Here is a 19,751-nt window from a genome sequence, read left to right on the forward strand (position 1 = left end):
GCAAGTGAAATCAAAGAAATACGAGGATGCCTTGAAAAACACACTATTGACTCTTTTTTCTATCTTATACCTACCCTTATTTCTCCCACTCCCTCTTATCGTGTCTTTGTAGCCCTCCCCCCTCTTTTCGAAATTGTCTCCTCGGTCCTCCTGTTGCAGCAGCAAGGAACGCCTGTGACTAATAACTTGTCTTCATGTGAAGATGAACACATTGACGTTCGCGAAAACGTCTTTAAAGAACTTGTAGTCATTTTAGATTTTTTAGGACGTGACAATGAAAGGATACAAGAGAAGACAAGATGAAGGTTTGTTGTATATTTTGTGATTTAGTGGAAAAAGCATTCTATACCGGGACACGTTTTAATCTTATGAAAGTGCATTTTCAACTTTCAGAGCGATGAATTACTTTCAATATTGAACAGATAGTGAAAATTGTTTTGTTGAACCCTGTATAAAGCTTTTTACATAAGGAACTGGTATTTATTTTTCAAGCAGGTGCTTGAGCTTAAGTTTTATTTTTTTAATTAAAAGGCCGTTCATCATCGAGAAAGTCTAAGAAAGCCAAAACCCAATCTCAAGTGGATTCAGATGAAGATTTTGATGAAGAGGAAACAGCAGAAGGTGAGTTATGTCATTAAAATAGATAGTTATAGCAGTAATATTATCTGTTTTTTTTTGTTATTTCGACTTTTATTATTATTACATTTTTATTATTATGTTTTAGGAGATATTGTCCCAAAGTCATCCGCTGCAGCTGTACAGGAGACTGAAGCTGAAGTGAGTCCAGGAACATATAAAACTATTTTAACTTGTCAATTGATAGTCGCATGTAGTTTAGCATCCTCTTTAGTTACCTGAAAAGTATTTCTCATCCAAAACCCTATGGCAATATAAAGTAGATCAAAACTGTCACCTTTTGTAGCCACTTAGCTATCAGGTACTCACACACTTAAATTGGAATCTGGATCTGTTGTTTATCGCATAAGAAGCATACCAAGCAAAGTACTTTTACTAAAATGTGGCCCACATAAAAAAGACAACCAGAGGTTTTCCATGATTTTAAACAGTTTATTCAGTAATGATGTATGTTCAAAATCTGCAATATAAACTTAGTGTTAATTAAGTGTTAAAGTTTTATATTCAGTTAAAATCAGATCATTTTACATACCCAATGGCACTCAAGGTTAGCATGAACTGTTCTTATTAAGTATTGTGACGTTATTTGATTAGAACAAGCAATTTAATTATGGTTAAGAACGATACACCAATTATAATGCTAAATGCTCCCTAATTACTATACATACATACATGTATAACTATTATAATTAGTTATACACAGAATATTGAATGTTATGCACTCAAGCCAATAACTCTGGAGTGATTAAAAATGACATTACAAATTGCTTTACCCCAAATCACTTTGTTTGATGGTGTTGTGTGTCTTTAGCAGCAAATACAGTTTTTTGTGTGATATCACCAGGATGAGTTTGGAGCCAAAGATTACAGAAAACAGATTGAATTAAAGCCTGACCATGCCTCTAGACCTCTCTGGGTGGTAAGTGGAGATACAAATGGAAAATTACTCAATACTCATATTTACTCATTTTCTCATGTTTACTTATTTATAATAAATAAGCTATATATATAATATATGATATTATATGATATTTTCATTTTCTTTGCCAAGCTTTCTCTCAATCATATATTCTCACATTTTCTTAGTATAACAATGCAAGTGTTCCTTCTATTTCTTAATGAAATACTGTTTGTTTTTTACCAGGCCCCAGATGGACATATATTTCTGGAGTCTTTTTCACCTGTTTACAAGCATGCCCATGACTTCCTTATTGCTATTTCTGAGGTAAGTGCAATGCATGAAAATAAGATTTATTAATGACTATTAGACATGCTTGAAACAGTTCAGAGGAGGGCGATGTGAATCATTTTACATCAGGTAGAGTATATCGCCGCCCTTCACAGCTCTGGACTCAGGTCCCTTGCTGAGCACCGGGATTACCAATGTCACTCATTTGCGACCAACCCTAGAACATCTCCTCCTCTAAGCTATGTTTTTCCTAGAGGCGATAAATAAGCCATGGCTACCCCCTTAGATCTGGCACACAGAGAACTGACACCTTTAAAGGAACTACTTCTAGGCTTAATGACTTTATAGCTGTACACTATTAATTATCTTTACAGCAAAAGAATTTTGTAATGTGTTCTGACCATGCCACTGTAATTCAGTATTGCCTGCGATAGTGGTAGTTGAAATAAACTATTATTTTTTTTTATAATTAACCAAAGGACATCATTGATAGGCTTTGTTATATTTTTTGTTATAGCCTGTCTGTCGGCCTGAACATGTTCATGAGTACAGGTGCGTACTGAAGCTGAGTTTTTAGAAATTGAATAATGGTAGGATTTGAGGAGTACACTTTTTTGCCTGCCAGGCTGCAGCTTCTAGCCCACAAAGGACACCAGTCAGGCTGTGGATAGCTGATAGACTTATTAACTACCTTAACAAAGGGAAGGACAGGAGACAGCATACTCAAACCCCTCCCTGTGTTCATCTATAGGCTAATGACATAAACTGCCCCCACCCTGTGTTTCTCTATAGGCTAATGACATACTCTGACCCCACCCTGTGTTACTCTATAGGCTAATGACATACTCTGACCCCACCCTGTGTTACTCTATAGGCTAATGACATACTCTGACCCCACCCTGTGTTCATCTATAGGCTAATGACATAAACTGACCCCACCCTGTGTTTCTCTATAGGCTAATGACATACTCTGACCCCACCCTGTGTTACTCTATAGGCTAATGACATACTCTGACCCCACCCTGTGTTACTCTATAGGCTAATGACATACTCTGACCCCACCCTGTGTTACTCTATAAGCTAATGACATACTCTGACCCCACCCTGTGTTACTCTATAAGCTAATGACATACTCTGACCCCACCCTGTGTTACTCTATAGGCTAATGACATACTCTGACCCCACCCTGTGTTACTCTATAGGCTAATGACATACTCTGACCCTACCCTGTGCTACTATAGGCTAATGACACACTCTGACCCCACCCTGTGTTACTCTATAGGCTAATGACATACTATGACCCCACCCTGTGTTACTCTATAGGCTAATGACATACTCTGACCCCACCCTGTGTTACTCTATAGGCTAATGACATACTCTGACCCCACCCTGTGTTACTCTATAGGCTAATGACATACTCTGACCCCACCCTGTGTTCATCTATAGGCTAATGACATAAACTGACCCCACCCTGTGTTTCTCTATAGGCTAATGACATACTCTGACCCCACCCTGTGTTACTCTATAGGCTAATGACATACTCTGACCCCACCCTGTGTTACTCTATAGGCTAATGACATACTCTGACCCCACCCTGTGTTACTCTATAGGCTAATTACATACTCTGACCCCACCCTGTGTTACTCTATAGGCTAATGACATACTCTGACCCCTCCCTGTGTTACTCTATAGGCTAATGACATACTCTAACCCCTCCCTGTGTTACTCTATAGGCTAATGACATACTCTGACCCTACCCTGTGTTACTCTATAAGCTAATGACATACTCTGACCCCACCCTGTGTTACTCTATAGGCTAATGACATACTCTGACCCCACCCTGTGTTACTCTATAGGCTAATTACATTCTCTGACCCCACCCTGTGTTACTCTATAGGCTAATGACATACTCTGACCCCACCCTGTGTTACTCTATAGGCTAATGACATACTCTGACCCCTCCCTGTGTTACTCTATAGGCTAATGACATACTCTAACCCCTCCCTGTGTTACTCTATAGGCTAATGACATACTCTGACCCTACCCTGTGTTACTCTATAGGCTAATGACATACTCTGACCCCACCCTGTGTTACTCTATAGGCTAATGACATACTCTGACCCCACCCTGTGTTACTCTATAGGCTAATTACATACTCTGACCCCACCCTGTGTTACTCTATAGGCTAATGACATACTCTGACCCCACCCTATGTTACTCTATAGGCTAATTACATACTCTGACCCCACCCTGTGTTACTCTATAGGCTAATGACATACTCTGACCCTACCCTGTGTTACTCTATAGGCTAATGAGATACTCTGACCCTACCCTGTGTTACTCTATAGGCTAATGACATACTCTGACCCCACCCTGTGTTACTCTATAGGCTAATGAGATACTCTGACCCTACCCTGTGTTACTCTATAGGCTAATTACATACTCTGACCCTACCCTGTGTTACTCTATAGGCTAATGACATACTCTGACCCCACCCTGTGTTACTTTATAGGCTAATGACATACTCTGACCCCACCCTGTGTTACTTTATAGGCTAATGACATACTCTGACCCCACCCTGTGTTACTCTATAGGCTAATGACATACTCTGACCCCACCCTGTGTTACTCTATAGGCTAATGAAATACTCTGACCCCACCCTGTGTTACTCTATAGGCTAATGACATACTCTTACCCCACCCTGGGTTACTCTATAGGCTAATGACATACTCTGACCCCACCCTGTGTTACTCTATAGGCTAATGACATACTCTGACCCTACCCTGTGCTACTCTATAGGCTAATGACATACTCTGACCCCACCCTGTGATACTCTATAGGCTAATGACATACTCTGACCCCACCCTGTGCTACTCTATAGGCTAATGACATACTCTGACCCCACCCTGTGTTACTCTATAGGCTAATTACATACTCTGACCCCACCCTGTGTTACTCTATAGGCTAATGACATACTCTGACCCCTCCCTGTGTTACTCTTTAGGCTGACAGCATACTCACTTTATGCGGCTGTGTCAGTAGGATTACAGGTAAATGGCTGAATAGAAAACATGACAACAAGCATTTGATGACTCATCAGGTATACATAGAGGGTGTCCATCTTCTTTCAGGAAAATCAAATTGAAATATAGCCTATTTTATTATTATTTTTTATTATTATTTTTTTAATTTAAACAAATTCAATTCATTCTGTGTGTATGTTGTTCAGACAAATGATATCATTGAGTACCTGAGACGGCTTAGCAAAACCACTATTCCAGATGGCATCATTCAGTTTATTAAGGTAAAGTGCATATTTATTACTATTACTAATAAAAATCATTATTAAAATGCAATAATTATTGGTATGATAACAGTTGTTTCTCTGAAGTGCTTATTAGATAAATAAAGCCTTCATATGATTGACGATTACTTATCAACAATGAGACAAACAGTTTAGTGTGTTAGCACTGACTGAAGATGGAACAATAAATAAAGTGTGATGACAGGCAGGAACTCTGGCTTAGTGTCCTTGCCTGATAAAAGGTGGAATCACTGTCTCCAGTGCAGAGCAAAAAACTCTAAACTCACTTGACCTCAATATTAAATTGAGATCTCTGGCTTTTAAAGCAAAGTCCTGGCACAATGGTTTAGTGGGATAGATTTGTGTTCAGTCCCTCAAAATGATCCAACAATCCTTCTTAGACAAAACAAGTCCTATAATTATTTGTTAATGCTGAATAGTCCCCTGCTCTGAATGCTCTCAGCACGAAAATTGTAGCTTCCAGCTATATATGTGTCTGGAAATGAGTAACTTTATTGTTGTGGTTTGTACAGATGTGCACTTTAAGTTATGGCAAAGTCAAACTTGTTCTAAAGCGGAACCAGTACTTTGTGGAAAGTTCTCATGCTGTGAGTATTTTTCCTGTTTGCTGTGATATAAAAACAAATAATAAATTGTGAGATGATTGATGATTTCTTTTTGATGAAGATATTAATGAAAGTGTTTGATCTTTAGGATGTTCTGCAAGCTCTACTCCGTGATTCAAAAATCCAGCAGTGTAGAAAAAGAGCAGCTGAGGAAGATGAGGCAGATCCCACAGGACAGAAGGATGTGATGGTAGTTCCCAATGTCAAGAAAAAGTCTGTGTTAAAGGTAAAATAACCAAGTAATAACCGTAATTATAACAAAGTCAATAAAATGTTCATCTACTATAGCAAGTCTGAGAGGCAAGCCATGGTTAATAATTGTTTTTACTATTTTTTTAGTATTTTAGTATTTTACTATTAAGGAGAAGGGGAAGCAATCTCTTCTGTATGTTTTTTGTAACATCCTCTAACTCTACAGGGTTTTTGAGCATGTGAGCACAATCTGACTAGACCAACACAATGCCTTAATTCCCTCAAACTCACACACAATTCTATATGGAAAAATCCTCTTAATTAAATCCAAATATAATTTCCTGGTATTTTACAAAAATACCAGGAAAAAACCCTGATCCCTGGTCAACCACACCCCGACAGTGCTGAATTATGTATGCGCATGCACGTGTTTGGGCGAAAACAAACACAATCGTAGTGTTGACTCGTTCGAGTAAAGGTACGAAAGACTGACTTCAGTTGCTGTTTTGACTAACTGTACAGCATTAAAACCATACTGTACAAAGGATGACAGATTTGTGTGATAATGAGGGAGTCATAAAGAAAATTATAGCCTTAAGTTTGGTCTAGTTATCTTAGCATTCGTCAAAATGTGACAGTTCGCCGGTAAAACGCCACCATTTCAAAACAAAAAGTCTGGTTTAACCGTGCGGTACTGGAACTAGTCTTGCATTTTTCAGCACTGTCCCACATCCCTACTGGTCATTTTCTTATAATTTTTTTTTAAAATTGGGAGGGGGGCATGTGCCCGATTGCCCCACCCCCTGCTTTGGACATGATAAAACACCAATCTGCTGTTCAATATTTTATATGGTTGCTTCACAGTTCAACACACCTTCTGAGGCTAATGGGGAGTCAAGTCAAGGACCTTCATCATCACAGGTACATAGTTTGCTATCATGGTATATCCTAGTCGGCAGGGGCAGCGGCCAGGGAGGGGCAGGGGAACACTTGCCCCCACTTTTCTTAGCAGATGTGTTTTTTTTTTAACATGAATGTGTGGTTTTCATGCACCTTAATTATTTATCAAACAAATATTCCAGCTAGAAGTTTACAAAGTTTTTACCAAAACTGCAAAACTTCACAGTTGACGCATATTAATTTTTAAGCTATAAATATCTCACAAGAGTAATTACACCATTACCTTTAATGGTCCGTCACAGAATTTCCTGTTTGCCAGGAATCAAACCCTAAAAAAGTGAAATAACTATTTAATCAAAAGCTTAGCACTCAGTATGTTGGTTGGTGTTAAAGTCATGGTGTTGCTGACTTTTACCAAAGGACAAACCAGGAGAAGAAGAAGTATCAATTCCAACTGACATATCAGATTACCTGGAAAAGATTGACCAAGATGAAGATGAAGAAGAGGTACTGTGCTGAAAGCTGTGCTGTGGTTTGGTTTGGTCACATGTTTGTTTGATTGTAATTGTAGTTTAGTCTGTCTGACTAATACAGTGTTTTCTCAGGGTCAAACGTTCTCCTTTGAGGTGGCCCAAGAACAGATCGAAGTACTCCAAAGAAGGTTAATTTCTCAGCCTGAGACCAAGGCTTCCATTGAATTTATTAAATGTATTTATGCATCCTTAGTACCCCTGTACAGTGGGCACGGTTAACACTGGTCTTTTCTGAAGATTTGTGGAATTCTTGTTTATGATGCAAGTCTTGGTTTTTGCCTTCAGGTGCATAGAGCTAGACTTCCCCCTGCTTGCTGAGTATGACTTCAAGAATGACACCCTGAACCCTGACCTCAAGTGAGTCATGTGGGAGAGAATAAGGGAGAGAGAGGAGAAGTTGGGATCAGGGAGAGGGGGGAGGGGATGGTATAGGATAGGATGGGAATGGAGGGGATGGTATAGGATTGGGAGTGAATAGAAAGAGAGAGAGAGAGTGCGGATGGGATAGAGAGGGGAGAGGCTGGAGTAAGATGCATAGAGCTTTATTATCCCCCTTAAGAAAATAACACTATGAACCTCAAGTGAATAAATAAAGTAAGAAAGGGGGGAATAGGGTAAGAAGGAGTGTCTAATTGTCTCTCTTATATAGTATGGATTTAAAGCCAACTACTGTCCTTCGACCATACCAGGTGCGTAAGTTTGCTATTCATGGCTTATTTATCATTCCATTTTCTTAAAACTTGTCTATGGTCTTATCTTGAACAGGAAAAGAGCCTGAGGAAGATGTTTGGGAATGGGCGAGCTCGGTCTGGAGTAATTGTCCTCCCTTGTGGTAAGGCTTTATAATTTCAGGAAAAGGCAGGGGTTTCCGCAGAGGCGATAGTTCAGGGCAAAGTGACATTGAGGCCAAACCTCTTCAAAGGGCTCAGTGCATTTAAACCTGTCCCATCCACTCGCTGTCTAATCTACTCGCTGTCTATCCTCATCTTCCAGTACTTTTAGGGGAGTTTGAATAACAATGTTGATTAACAAATTAACAATTATCTAAATATGTCCTATACAGTATAAGAAATCTTAATGCCAACACTGTAGATGTTTCCCACTCTGGTTTCTGGAGACTCCACAGTACTTGCATTAGAACCCCAATTCTGTTAGATGTTTCTCACTTGCCTTTACCTACCCCCAGGTGCTGGTAAAACCTTGGTGGGAGTGACGGCCGCATGTACTGTCAGGAAAAGGTGTCTTGTTCTATGCACTTCGGGTGAGTAATACATGGTGGTTAAAGCCGCATTGTCACCAGTTTACTTCCGGAGGTCCGACGGAAACCTCAACCGTTAAAAGACAAAAGAATCTATTAAAATCCGATATATTAAACAGGCCATTCGCTGTAAATTATCAATTACATCCTCAAAGAAACTTCCAATAAACACACTGCTATCAATATTTTGAAATATTTTTCGCGTTTCCCGTTAAAAATCACCGGAGATTGTTACGTAATCTATCGGAAGTAAACTGGTGACAATGCGGCTGTAAGCATTACTTATAAAAGTAGACTTTACAACATCTTGTCTCTTCAGGGGTGGCTGTTGAGCAGTGGAAAAATCAGGTGAGCCAACTTTATTATTACTACCATCAATTATTATTATTTACATAGAGATCAGCTGTATATCCTTGTTCTCTAGTTCAAGCTGTGGTCAACTGTTAATAGCCGGATCATTTGCTGTTTTACTTCAGATGCCAAAGATAAACCAACAGGTATATCTTCTTTCATTTTCCGTTTTTCTGTGTAGGAAATTGGGGTTGTGATGGGATTGGACACCTTTGTAGTTGTGTGCTTACACCCTCCACATCGCTTGTTTTTTGTTTTGTTTATAAATGCACCCAGGAGCCATGAATCCATGCAACTATGCCATATCAAAAGACTCTCTACCCTACTATGTATAAATGTTTTGTATGATTATTATTAATCTTGGGGGTGACTTGTGCCTCGCTAAGTTTAGTACTCTTGATTACACACATGCGATGTTGTTAAAATGTTTGATTTGTCTTTAGACTCACGCTTTTCTATTCTCAGATTGCAGCATTGCGATTTCCACTTACTCGATGGTATCCCACATGGGAAAGCGTTCATGGGAAGCCGAGCAGGTGAACTGTATAAAACTATTGATCTTATCCGGTTTCCTGTGTTGTTAGTCAGACTTTGTCCCTTTAACCCCAAACCCTGTGACCAAACACAGGAAACTCCTCAAGAACTCTAGCATTAGATGCCATTTCATCATGGCGTTTGGTACCTTATAGTTCAGTACAGTTTGTAAGCACTTTTTGCTTGTTATTTGTTTAAACTCACATTCTCTTGTTTATTTATCATTTAGGTGATGAGTTTCTTGCAGTCTCAAGAATGGGGATTGATGATTTTAGATGGTATGTTCTCGCAGGGAAGTAACATCACGGAGTAACGTCAATGGGGGACATCCCTACTAGTCATTCAGTGGCGTCGCCAGGATTTTTAACAGGAAGGGCCTCAAAAGGCCCTTTGAAGGCATTTTCTCCGGTATTTTAGATAATGTGTCATACAGTTACTGTATTTTTGGCTGCTAGAAGGGGAGGCCCGGGCACCCTAGGCCACCCCCCCTGGCTACGCCCCTGTCATTTTCATATAAGTTTAGAAAATAAACTTGGAGGGACACGTCCCGCATATGTTCAAACTAATTAGCATCTCTGTCTTCTTCATTGCAGAAGTTCACACAATTCCAGCCAAACAGTTTAGAAGAGTTTTGACTGGTAAGCTGAAATCCATACGGTGATTCTTCATTTTCTATTTCAGCCTTTGCCCACCATGCCATAGACTAACATCTAGTTATTTGTGTTCTTTTTAGTTGTCCAGGCTCATTGCAAGCTAGGGCTGACGGCCACGCTTGTCCGAGAGGATGATAAGATACAGGTAGCCATCATGTGCACGTGAAATGAAATGAGTTACACATCTTTTGGTCAGGTTTAAAAAACATGGCTCTTTAAATTAAGTCTGTTGTTGTTTTTCTGATAAATGAAGGATGTAATCTCTTCTCTCTTATAAAACAAATACTTAGCGGCCATTATCCCTTCCCCTGTGGCACTCCCGTTTACGTGTTCCACATTATGCTCTTTCAGACAAAATGACTAAACCATGCCAATCTGCCATTTGAATTTGTTAGGACTTGAACTTCCTGATTGGCCCGAAGTTGTACGAAGCGAACTGGATGGAGCTGCAAAACTCAGGGTTTATCGCTAGAGTGCAGTGTGCAGAGGTGTTTCCCCCAAGCCCAACCCCTGCCATTTAGGATTTATTGCTAGATTTCAGTGCCGAGGTTATTCCCCCTCCCAGGTGATCAGGGTTTATCACTAGAGTGCAGTGTGTTGAGGCTGCACCTCCAGCCCCCAGCCCCGCCATAAAGGATAAATTGCTAGATTTCAGAGGTTATTCCCCCTCCCCCGTCACCAGGCTTCACCACTAGAGTCCAGTGTCCCGCTACTCAATCGTGCTTTTTAGCACGTTTTAGCTTTAATTGATGTACTGTAAAGCCCTGTTGATTGCTTCTATAGGTGTGGTGCCCAATGACGCCCGAGTTCTACAGTGAATATCTAAATATCAAGACGAGAAAGAGAAAGGTGAGGGCTTCGCAGTGCTAATATTGATACCCACTAAGCCATTCCACACGCCAGAGCTGACACATACAAATATAGTTTTCTGCTGCGCGTCCTGAGACTGTGAAACCACCTGAGACTGTGGAACCACCTGAGACTGTGAAACCACCTGAGACTGTGAAACCACCTGAGACTGTGAAACCACCTGAGACTGTGAAACCACCTGAGACTGTGAAACCACCTGAGACTGTGGAACCACCTGAGACTGTGGAACCACCTGAGACTGTAGAACCACCTGAGACTGTGGAACCACCTGAGACTGTAGAACCACCTGAGACTGTGAAACCACCTGAGACTGTGAAACCACCTGAGACTGTGGAACCACCTGAGACTGTGAAACCACCTGAGACTGTGAAACCACCTGAGACTGTGGAACCACCTGAGACTGTGGAACCACCTGAGACTGTGGAACCACCTGAGACTGTGAAACCACCTGAGACTGTGAAACCACCTGAGACTGTGGAACCACCTGAGACTGTGAAACCACCTGAGACTGTGAAACCACCTTCCACAGTCTGTCATTGACAGGAGAGGCTGCCCAGAGGCCTTCCACGCTGGGCTTTAGATGTGAACATGTAATGTTCACACTAATATATTTTACAAATAGGTTGCACAATTAATAAAGTGAAGTGACCCCTTCGTATATCAGGATTATTTATATCATATTCCAATCTTTGACATCTATCAGGCATCTGTCAGGCATCTTCCGATGGTTTATTCTAATATTTGCCTTCTGTTGTTAAGACTTTTTATCCATGCGATATACCTATATTTTCTTTCAGCTTCTTTATGTCATGAATCCGAATAAGTTTCGGTCGTGCGAGTTTCTTATTCGCTATCATGAGCGGTGAGTACATTGATTTTCTCCGTTATTTTTGTTAACTTGTCAGGTCTAAAGCTATCGTTTAACTTAAGATAACTTCTTCATGTTTCAGGCGCAATGACAAAGTGATCGTCTTTTCCGATAACGTCTTCGCCTTGAGGAACTACGCCATAAAGCTACAAAAGTAAGTAGTGATTCAAGACTTGGTAACGAGCGTTATTACCACCCTCATAATCATGATCATCTCGTCACCACCACCATCATGATAAGTACTTTTGTCAGCATCATCATCATAGCATCTATGACGTCATGATCATCACATAACACGTCATAATCATGATCATATCGTCATCATAATCATCCTTACTATCGTTATCAGTATCAGTATCATTATCATCTTTGACTTCATGATCATAACCTAACACGTCATAATCATGATGATTCATATCGTCATCATAATCATCCTTACTATCATTATCAGTATCGTCATCATGCTCGTCGTAATCACCACAATGATCATCATCGTCATCATCACCATCGTCTCGCTTTCAAGGGAGCGAAACTTTTCAGTTGAGCTTCAGTCCACGAAAAAGAAATCGAAGTCCTTCGCTGCCTTCAAAGAAGCGCTGAAAAGCGGTTTTAATTTTTATAATATTACGTTTTAGGTGTTCTCTGATGATTCTATCATATGTATTACGTTATTTCATGTATTGATGTCTAGGTCTGTTATTGAAAATTACAGCCTTATGTTTGGTCTAGTTTTCTTAGCATTCGCCAAAATGTGACAGTTCGCCGGTAAAAAGCCGCCATTTCAAAACAAAAAGGCTGATTTAACCGCGCGGTACTGGAACTAGTCTTGCGTTTTTCAGAACTGGCACCCCCTGCTATTATTGAAATAGCACCTCAATAGGAAGATCACCATAACTCAAGAGTTTTCTATTCCAGGCCCTTCATTTATGGCCCCACGTCCCAGGGCGAACGTATCAGTATTCTACAGAACTTTCAGCATAACCCACTGGTCAACACAATATTCATATCCAAAGTAGGGGATAACTCGTTTGACCTGCCGGAAGCGAATGTCCTAATCCAAGTAAGAATCGTCCTCGCCTTTTATATTTCATATACTTGTAATATAACTTGTAATATAACTTGTAATATTTGCCTCATTTTGATTCCAGATATCTTCTCACGGAGGATCCCGTCGACAGGTAGAATTCTGTTTTTTGCTTGTTCAGTATGTGTGTTTTTGGTAATCAAGTATATATATTTTTTCATTGTCAGGAAGCTCAAAGGCTTGGTCGAATTCTCAGGGCGAAAAAAGGTTTGTGCTATTTAGCCTTAGGCTTCAATTTTCAATTAAGTTCGTTTCTATCCTTTCCTTTCTATCCTGACCAATAGATGAGAAGCTGTTATAGATATGTACCGAAGGCTTTGTCTGGTTGGTTATTTGTTACATTTATATAATTTCTCATTGCCCGTGTCTAGATATGGCCGCGGAAGAGTACAACGCCTTCTTTTACACTCTGGTATCAACGGTAAGTCCCACTTGCTTGAAGGTGCTGATTAACCAGCGCTCAAAAGCAATGGCTTTAGATGAGTTTTTGACGGTGTTTGACGAGCTCTGATGACCACTTTCCTGAAGTCATTGCTTTCTGCAGGATACGGAGGAAATGTACTACTCCAGCAAACGCCAGAGATTTCTAGTCAACCAAGGGTACAGCTTCAAGGTGAGTCACCCTTCATGCATTGGGAGTAAAACAAGTAAGGTGAACTATAGCCTGAAGTAAGGTGAACTATAGCCTGAAGTAAGGTGAACTATAGCCTGAGGTAAGGTGAACTATAGCCTGAAGAAAGTTGAACTATAGCCTGCGTAGAATGCGGTTCCGTGTGTTTCCAGGAAAAAGAAACCTAGAGAGGAAGCGAAGAGGGATTTGCCCAGAGAATAGCCTTATTTCTTGCGCCGTCAAGAATTTCTTGCGGGTTCCCTCTGTTCTCTGGGTTTCGTTTTCCTATTAACATACGGGAACGCGCAGACTTGTCGAACAAAGTAAAGCAGGCCGGCAATGCAACTTTTAACAAACGAGAATCTTTATTCGAAAGATGATCGATGCAATGTTTATCCTCTCTTCGCGAGACCTGGTGACTCATGTGGTTAAAATTTCTGTGTGATGCAGGTGATCACGAGGTTGGCTGGAATGGAAGAGGTAAGGTTTAACCTTTATCGTTTGTTAAATCATAAAGTGATTTAAAAAAAACATACAATAAGAATGTATTACTGGTTGTAAATGTATTATTGAGACCAAACTTAATATTTGTTGGCTGTTATCTTGAAGGAAAACCTCAACCTATCGTCTAAAAAAGAGCAGCATGAACTTCTACAGAAGGTAACACTGAATAGTTTATTTTGTAATCTCTTCTGTCTCTTCTTTCGTGTGTCCTCAAATCTTCCAACTTGTAAAGAGGGGCTTGGTCTTTCGGGCTAAGCCTCGGTAACCCCCGTGTTTTTCCTTATCTAACCTATTGTGACTTGTCTAAAAGAGAAAATCGCATTTCTACTCTCTGTAAAGAAATAACGCATCTCTCTTCCTGAAAAGGAACACCGTTGCCCTCTGATTGCTTAATACTATGTGTTGGATATTACCCTGCTGTCTTGTAGCATCCCCAACACCATCGGACTGTTGACTGTGTCCCCACTGTTTGTAAACAGGGCTTCTGGAATTACGCGCTTGTGCGGAAGCGCGTAATTTGGCTTTTTCCGCGTAATCCGCGTAGTCCACAAATTTTCGCGTAATCCCGCGTAATTTGGCTAAATTTTGAAAGACAAAACATTTAATTTCACAGCTGATGTGTTCTTTTAGGGTTCTTACCTCTATTTCTCATAAAAAAAAGAGAGATATTCTTCGTAAGAGTGCGATATTTTTAACTGAATTTCGAAAACAAATTAAATGACTAGGCGTTCTTTGCTAAACCGCGAAGGCCTAGGACTAATAATAAAATACCTTTTTTTAATTGGCTGGTGGCTAGGAGCCAATGAAAACTTGCCCAAGATATTTTCACGCAAAAAAAATAACCTTTTCAAGTTATTTCGTGCTTTCCTTCGGTACAAAATGTACTTTGGGCGTAACAGTTGATATTCCGTGTAATAGCGCGTAATTCAGTAAAAAAATCCCGCGAAATTTTGATTTTTTAAGAAAAATGTATTGCAAAATCACGCTTAATTTAGCGCGTGATTGATTTTCCGCGTAATTTAGCAAAGAATCCCGCGTAATTTGGAGTTTTTTCCGCGTAATTCCAGAAGCCCTGTGTAAAGAAGCAATCCATCCTTCCCCCTTCGAACTGCAGACTGTTTCCCCGTTGTTCGCTGAACAAAACAACACACACCCTACTTTAATTACTTGGTATTCAGGTGCTTGCCGCTAGTGATGTTGACGCCGAAGAGGAGAAGACTGCCGCTGATTTTGGACAGAAGGTATGATTGGAACTGGAAGAGTGAGTGGATTATTAAGGTAACACCTTTACCTAGCTTTTTTTTTTCCCGAGAGGTCTCTGGGACTGAGCATTATCGAATATGATAGAAAAAATTCATAGACGGTTTTGCATGATGAAAAAAGATGTCAGATTCTAGATGAGTTCAAGTTGGTCTTGCTTTCTCAAGCGGCTGGAGGCCCCATTTGAGCTGATGTCTTGACCCATCTCATTGTCACTTGGTGTCTTACCCCATCTCATTGTCACTTGGTGTCTTACCCCATCTCATTGTCACTTGGTGTCTTGCCCCATTTCATTGTCATTTGGTGCCTTGACCCATCTCATTGTCACTTGGTGCCTTGACCCATCTCATTGTCACTTGGTGCCTTGACCCATCTCATTGTCACTTGGTGTCTTGCCCCATCTCATTGTCACTTGGTGCCTTGCCCCCATCTCATTGTCACTTGGTGTCTTGCCCCATCTCATTGTCACTTGGTTTCTTGCCCCATCTCATTGTCACTCGGTGTCTTACCCCATCTCATTTCACTTGGTGTCTTACCCCACCCCATTGTCACTTGGTGTTTTGCCCCATCTCATTGTCACTTGGTGTCTTATCCTATCTCATTGTCACTTGGTGTCTTGCCCCATCTCATTGTCACTTGGTGTCTTGCCCCATCTCATTGTCACTTGGTGTCTTATCCCATCTGATTGTCACTTGGTGTCTTATCTCATTGTCACTTGGTGTCTTAACCCATCTCATTGTCACTTGGTGTCTTGCCCCATCTCTTTGTCACTTGGTGTCTTGCCCCATCTCATTGTCACTTGTTGTCTTACCCCATCCCATTGTCACTTGGTGTTTTGCCCCATCTCATTGTCACTTGGTGTCTTATCCTATCTCATTGTCATTTGGTGTCTTATCCTATCTCATTGTCATTTGGTGTCTTTCCCCATCTCATTGTGATTTGGTGTCTTGCCCCATCTCATTGTCACTTGGTGTCTTATCCCATCTCATTGTCACTTGGTGTCTTGACCCATCTCATTGTCATTTGGTGTCTTGCCCCATCTCATTGTCATTTGGTGTCTTGCCCCATCTCATTGTCACTTGGTGTCTTATCCCATCTCATTGTCACTTGGTGTTTTGCCCCATCTCATTGTCACTTGGTGTCTTGCCCCATCTCATTGTCACTTGGTGTCTTGCCCCATCTCTTTGTCACATGGTGTCTTGCCCCATCTCATTGTCACTTGGTGTCTTGCCCCATCTCTTTGTCACTTGGTGCCTTGACCCATCTCATTGTCACTTGGTGCCTTGACCCATCTCATTGTCACTTGGTGTCTTGCCCCATTTCATTGCACTTGGTGCCTTGACCCATCTCATTGTCACTCTGTCTCTTGACCAATCTCATTGTCATTTTGTGTCTTGCCCCATCTCATTGTCACTTGGTGTCTTGCCCCATCTCATTGTCACTTGGTGTCTTATCCCATCTTATTGTCACTTGGTGTCTTGACCCATCTCATTGTCACTTGGTGTCTTGCCCCATCTCTTTGTCACTTGGTGTCTTGCCCCATCTCATTGTCACTCGGTGTCTTACCCCATCTCATTGTCACTTGGTGTCTTATCCAATCTCATTGTCCCTTGGTGTCTTGACCCATCTCATTGTCACTTGGTGTCTTGCCCCATCTCATTGTCACTTGGTGTCTTGCCCCATCTCATTGTCACTTGGTGTCTTGCCCCATCTCATTGTCACTTGGTGTCTTGACCCAATTCTTACCGTAGGGAGGCGCAGTGTCAAGACGAGTGGGATCTATGGCGTCCATGTCGGGGGCTGATGATATGATTTATCTGGAGTATAAATCCTCCAAGTCCAAGCTGGCAAGACATCCACTCTTCAAGAAGTTCAGAAAATAACGCGCCTAGTATCTAAGGACAACTGCTTAATACGTGGAAGTGAGGGTAACCCCTCACTTTTCTCGTGTACATGATATTTGTAGCCTGCGTTCATCCGGTTTACAATAGAATTTTTAAAGCCTGGTGCACGCATGCTAAGTATTAGACTCTATGGATTAAGTGAAAAGTAAATAAAACACTTTTATTGTTTCTCATGGCAAGTCTTTCTCATGGGCATTCTAGGCAACCAGGAGCATCGATAGCCTGATTTATTAGACGCTAGGAGATCGTTCGCTTCTATTCCGAAGCAATACGTACCCTCCTGCACATAGCTCTCTGTGTCGCTCGTTTACTTTGCTTGATATGGAGCATCACAAGCTACACATCAAGCAAAGCATACGCCAAACCCTGATATACGCTGAACCCTGATATACGCTGAACCCTGATATACGCTGAACCCTGATATACGCTGAACCCTGATATACGCTGAACCCTGATATACGCTGAACCCTGATATACGCTGAACCCTGATATACGCCAAACCCTGATATACGATGAACCCTGATATACGCCAAACCCTGATATACGATGAACCCTGATATACGCTGAACCCTGATATACGCTGAACCCTGATATACGCTGAACCCTGATATACGCTGAACCCTGATATACGCCAAACCCTAATATACGCTGAACCCTCATATACGCTGAACCCTGATATACGCTGAACCCTGGTATACGATGAACCCTGATATACGCCAAACCCTGATATACGCTGAACCCTGATATACGATGAACCCTGATATACGCTGAACCCTGATATACGCTGAACCCTGATATACGCTGAACCCTGATATACGCTGAACCCTGATATGCGCCAAACCCTGATATACGCTGAACCCTGATATACGCTGAACCCTGATATACGCTGAACCATGATATACGCCAAACCCTGATACACGCTGGACCCTGATATACGCTGAACCCTGATATGCGCCAAACCCTGGTATACGCCAAACCCTGATATACGATGAACCCTGATATACGCTGAACCCTGATATACGCCAAACCCTGATTTACGCCAAACCCTAATAAACGCTAAACCCTGATTTACGCTCAACCCTGATTTACGCTCAACCCTGGTATACGCCAAACCCTGATTTACGCTCAACCCTGATTTACGCCAAACCCTGATATACGCTGAACCCTGATATACGATGAACCCTGATATACGCTGAACCCTGATATACGCTGAACCCTGATATACGCTGAACCCTGATATACGCTGAACCCTGATATACGCTGAACCCTGATATGCGCCAAACCCTGATATCCGCTGAACCCTGATATACGCTGAACCCTGATATACGCTGAACCATGATATACGCCAAACCCTGATACACGCTGGACCCTGATATACGCTGAACCCTGATATGCGCCAAACCCTGGTATACGCCAAACCCTGATATACGATGAACCCTGATATACGCTGAACCCTGATATACGCCAAACCCTGATTTACGCCAAACCCTAATAAACGCTAAACCCTGATTTACGCTCAACCCTGATTTACGCTCAACCCTGGTATACGCCAAACCCTGATTTACGCTCAACCCTGATTTACGCCAAACCCTGATATACGATGAACCCTGATATACGCTGAACCCTGATATACGATGAACCCTGATATACGCCAAACCCTGATATACGCTGAACCCTGATATACGATGAACCCTGATATACGCTGAACCCTGATATACGCCAAACCCTAATATACGCTGAACCCTCATATACGCTGAACCCTGATATACGCTGAACCCTGATATACGATGAACCCTGATATACACTGAACCCTGGTATACGCTGAACCATGATATACGCCAAACCCTAATATACGCTGAACCCTGATATACGCTGAACCCTGATATACGCCAAACCCTAATATACGATGAACCCTGATATACGATGAACCCTGATATACGCTGAACCCTGATATACGCTGAACCCTGATATACGCTGAACCCTGATATACGCTGAACCCTGATATACGCCAAACCCTGATATACGCCAAACCCTGATATACGCTGAACCCTGATATACGCCAAACCCTGATATACGATGAACCCTGATATACGCTGAACCCTGATATACGCTGAACCCTGATATACGCCAAACCATCATATACGATGAACCCTGATATACGCCAAACCCTGATATACGCTGAACCCTGATATACGCCAAACCCTGATATACGCCAAACCCTTATATACGCTGAACCCTGATATACGATGAACCCTGATATACGCCAAACCCTGATATACGCTGAACCCTGATATACGCTGAACCCTGATATACGCCAAACCCTGATATACGCCAAACCCTGATATACGCCAAACCCTGGTATACGCCAAACCCTGGTATACGCCAAACCCTGATACACGCTGAACCCTGATATACGCTGAACCCTCATATACGCTGAACCCTGATATACGCCAAACCCTGATATACGCTGAACCC

General features: G+C 41.5%; 1 protein-coding gene across 2 annotated transcripts; it reads left to right on the plus strand.

The window, feature by feature from the left end:
* The first annotated feature begins 75 nt into the window (after nt 1–75).
* On the plus strand, nt 76–17,444 carry LOC5515749 (general transcription and DNA repair factor IIH helicase subunit XPB). 2 transcript variants are annotated; one of them, XM_048723661.1, is made up of 36 exons: nt 76–305; nt 532–621; nt 725–777; nt 1,481–1,555; nt 1,781–1,861; nt 2,343–2,377; nt 4,830–4,875; nt 5,055–5,129; nt 5,663–5,737; nt 5,844–5,981; nt 6,812–6,868; nt 7,268–7,354; nt 7,453–7,508; nt 7,666–7,737; nt 8,030–8,069; nt 8,146–8,212; nt 8,567–8,641; nt 8,958–8,986; nt 9,063–9,135; nt 9,455–9,525; nt 9,753–9,801; nt 10,117–10,161; nt 10,257–10,321; nt 10,572–10,664; nt 10,960–11,025; nt 11,844–11,908; nt 11,997–12,068; nt 12,830–12,974; nt 13,063–13,092; nt 13,166–13,205; nt 13,370–13,419; nt 13,543–13,611; nt 14,059–14,088; nt 14,218–14,268; nt 15,291–15,353; nt 17,124–17,444. In XM_048723661.1, exons 1-36 carry the CDS (start codon nt 275–277, stop codon nt 17,253–17,255), a joined length of 2,391 nt encoding a protein of 796 aa, XP_048579618.1. In that variant the 5' UTR covers nt 76–274; the 3' UTR covers nt 17,256–17,444. The 2 variants fall into 2 exon arrangements, with proteins under 2 accessions (XP_048579618.1, XP_048579619.1); XM_048723662.1 differs by lacking the exon at nt 7,666–7,737.
* Nucleotides 17,445–19,751: the final 2,307 nt, after the last annotated feature.

Source organism: Nematostella vectensis, chromosome 2 (assembly GCF_932526225.1).
Source record: "Nematostella vectensis chromosome 2, jaNemVect1.1, whole genome shotgun sequence".
NCBI classification, from domain to species: Eukaryota; Metazoa; Cnidaria; class Anthozoa; order Actiniaria; family Edwardsiidae; genus Nematostella; species Nematostella vectensis.

Excerpts from the sequence above, each read along its gene's own strand:
- LOC5515749 (XM_048723661.1), top strand. The coding sequence starts at position 275 with ATGAAAGGATACAAGAGAAGACAAGATGAAG. Across the intron at positions 778-1,480 it reads TACAGGAGACTGAAGCTGAA|GATGAGTTTGGAGCCAAAGA; the intron begins GTGAGTCCAGGA and ends TGATATCACCAG. Across the intron at positions 13,420-13,542 it reads TTTACACTCTGGTATCAACG|GATACGGAGGAAATGTACTA; the intron begins GTAAGTCCCACT and ends TGCTTTCTGCAG.